The 2,033-nt window shown below is 34.9% G+C and overlaps 1 protein-coding gene across 1 annotated transcript; it reads right to left on the reverse strand.

The window, feature by feature from the left end:
* Positions 1 to 309: 309 nt before the first annotated feature.
* On the reverse strand, positions 310 to 1,200 carry LOC141499495 (vomeronasal type-1 receptor 2-like). The gene has a single exon (XM_074202187.1). It carries the CDS (start codon positions 1,198 to 1,200, stop codon positions 310 to 312), a length of 891 nt encoding a protein of 296 aa, XP_074058288.1.
* Positions 1,201 to 2,033: the final 833 nt, after the last annotated feature.

Genomic DNA, 2,033 nt, shown 5'->3' on the forward strand with positions numbered 1-2,033 from the left:
ATTGATGGACATTTACTCGATTTCCAATTCTTTGCTACCACAAACAGGGCTGCTATGAATATTTTTATATAAGTGATGATTTTACCTTTTTTTCATAATCTCTTCAGGGCATAGACCCAGTAGTGGTGTACACTCTATAAGGTCTGTTTAAGCCTGTTGTGCAAGAATTCTGATGTCATAAATTTCTGCTCTTATTTAATATTTTCCAGATTCAAAGACTTTGTCTTCTTTCAGGAACATTTAGGAAGCAGGTAAAGGAATGATAGGAGACTCCATGGTCACAGTTGAGGCCAATGCAAAATTGGGGATTTACATGACCCAGAACTTAGAGCTAGACCTGCGGAGTCTGGGCATCAACAAAAAGGGACTTATGGTTGGGAAACATAGTGACAGGAAGATAGCAGAAGACAACATCCAGGCAGATTTTTGGTCAAAATAACTGAGAAAAAGAGTTAAAATCAAATCAAGTAAATAAAAGCTGACAAATGTGCTCATGAGTAAAAGGATAGTTTGCGTAACTTTAATCTCAGGGTTCTTTTTTGGTGAGAGTTTGTTACTCCAAATATACTGGACATGCTGGTGATGTTTGTATAGGAGAAGCACCATGTAACCACTGGTCAAGACCATGAGCCCCAAACAAAGCACATTTCTGAATGTGGTCATTATCAAATAAAAAGCCATAATGTGTTCTGAAGTACAAAAGATATTATCAAATGCATTTGTAAAGTTGCTGCTTCTTTTGGGGCCTCTTGAATTTACTGGTATAGGAATTTCTATCAATAGATTGAAGATCCAGCAAAAAAGACAGGAGGCTGTGGTATGTTGCCTGGCTCTGATTTTGAGTTTTGTCCATCTGGAATTATCGGGGCTTATGGTGATGGCCTGGATGGTACTCAAAAGGCAAGTCAAGGAAATCGAAAGACCCATACTAACTCTTCGAATGTAAAATACAACTTTACATCCAACAGCATCCAGAAAATTGTTCCATCCCAAACCATACAATGTTTGTGGGACTCCCTTGCTAATAAGCACAGTGGAATTCACCAAGGTTAGCTGGATGAAAATAAGGGTTAAAAAACTTATCTTGTGCTCAGCAAAGGCATTTGACATATAAAAGGTAAAGAGGAAGATGTTTGCTATAGATCCTACTGTGGTCACAGTGAAAAACGCAACCCCAAGACAGATGATATTTAGAAGCATTCTCTTCATCAGAAAAGGAAAACTTTAGGTAGAAAAATCAGAGACAACATAGAAAAATTGTTTAACTATTATACCTTGGGATTCAGTCCTCAGAAGAGGTTCAAATAATATTTCTGTCACATTCCTATACATATGTTGATGGATATTAATATTTTAGAAAAGTTATGCAACCTTTTTCTAGCTCAAAACCTCATCCATTACTTCCTCTAATGCTGACCAATGTGGTGAGCAGGTGGTAGAACTGAATTCAATTATGAAGATGAGAATTTTTATAGATTTGAAATTTTTCTATTTACAACTACACAAGGGAGCTGTCTCTATTTAAGGTAAAAATTGACATCCTGCAATTTGTACCATAGAGTCTTCTTCATTGAGTTCTGAAGATCTTGCTGGTGAAGGACCAAATCAGTTCAAAACATATACCAAACAATCTTTGTGTAGTCCTGTTGTCTGAGGGGAATAAGAAGAAAAGGGAAAAGAGCTATGAGTCAATCTCCTAATAAGGGATACACAGATTATCACATTACCATGTGTTCTTTTTTTTTGTTTTCAGGACTAGAAGTACTGTATTAAAATTTTTTTTTGCTTCTCCATCACCATAATATGTGTATGTATATACATATGTATATAAATATACATATATATTTCTCTGTTTATACATAGCACTTTTATACATTCACATTTATTTACTTATTAAAATTTAAAATTTTTCTTAAAGACTTTACAAAAGTACCTCCTATTTTTTAATAAAAGAAAGATTTTATTTATTTTGAATTTTACAATTTTTTCCCAATCTCGTTTCCCTCCCCTCACAGAAGGCAGTCTGTTAGTCT

This window comes from Macrotis lagotis, chromosome X (genome assembly GCF_037893015.1).
Source record: "Macrotis lagotis isolate mMagLag1 chromosome X, bilby.v1.9.chrom.fasta, whole genome shotgun sequence".
NCBI lineage: Eukaryota > Metazoa > Chordata > Mammalia > Peramelemorphia > Peramelidae > Macrotis > Macrotis lagotis.

Bases quoted from the DNA above. Each gene is read 5' to 3' on its own strand.
- LOC141499495 (XM_074202187.1), bottom strand. From the start codon at position 1,200: ATGCTTCTAAATATCATCTGTCTTGGGGTTGCGTTTTTCACTGTGACC.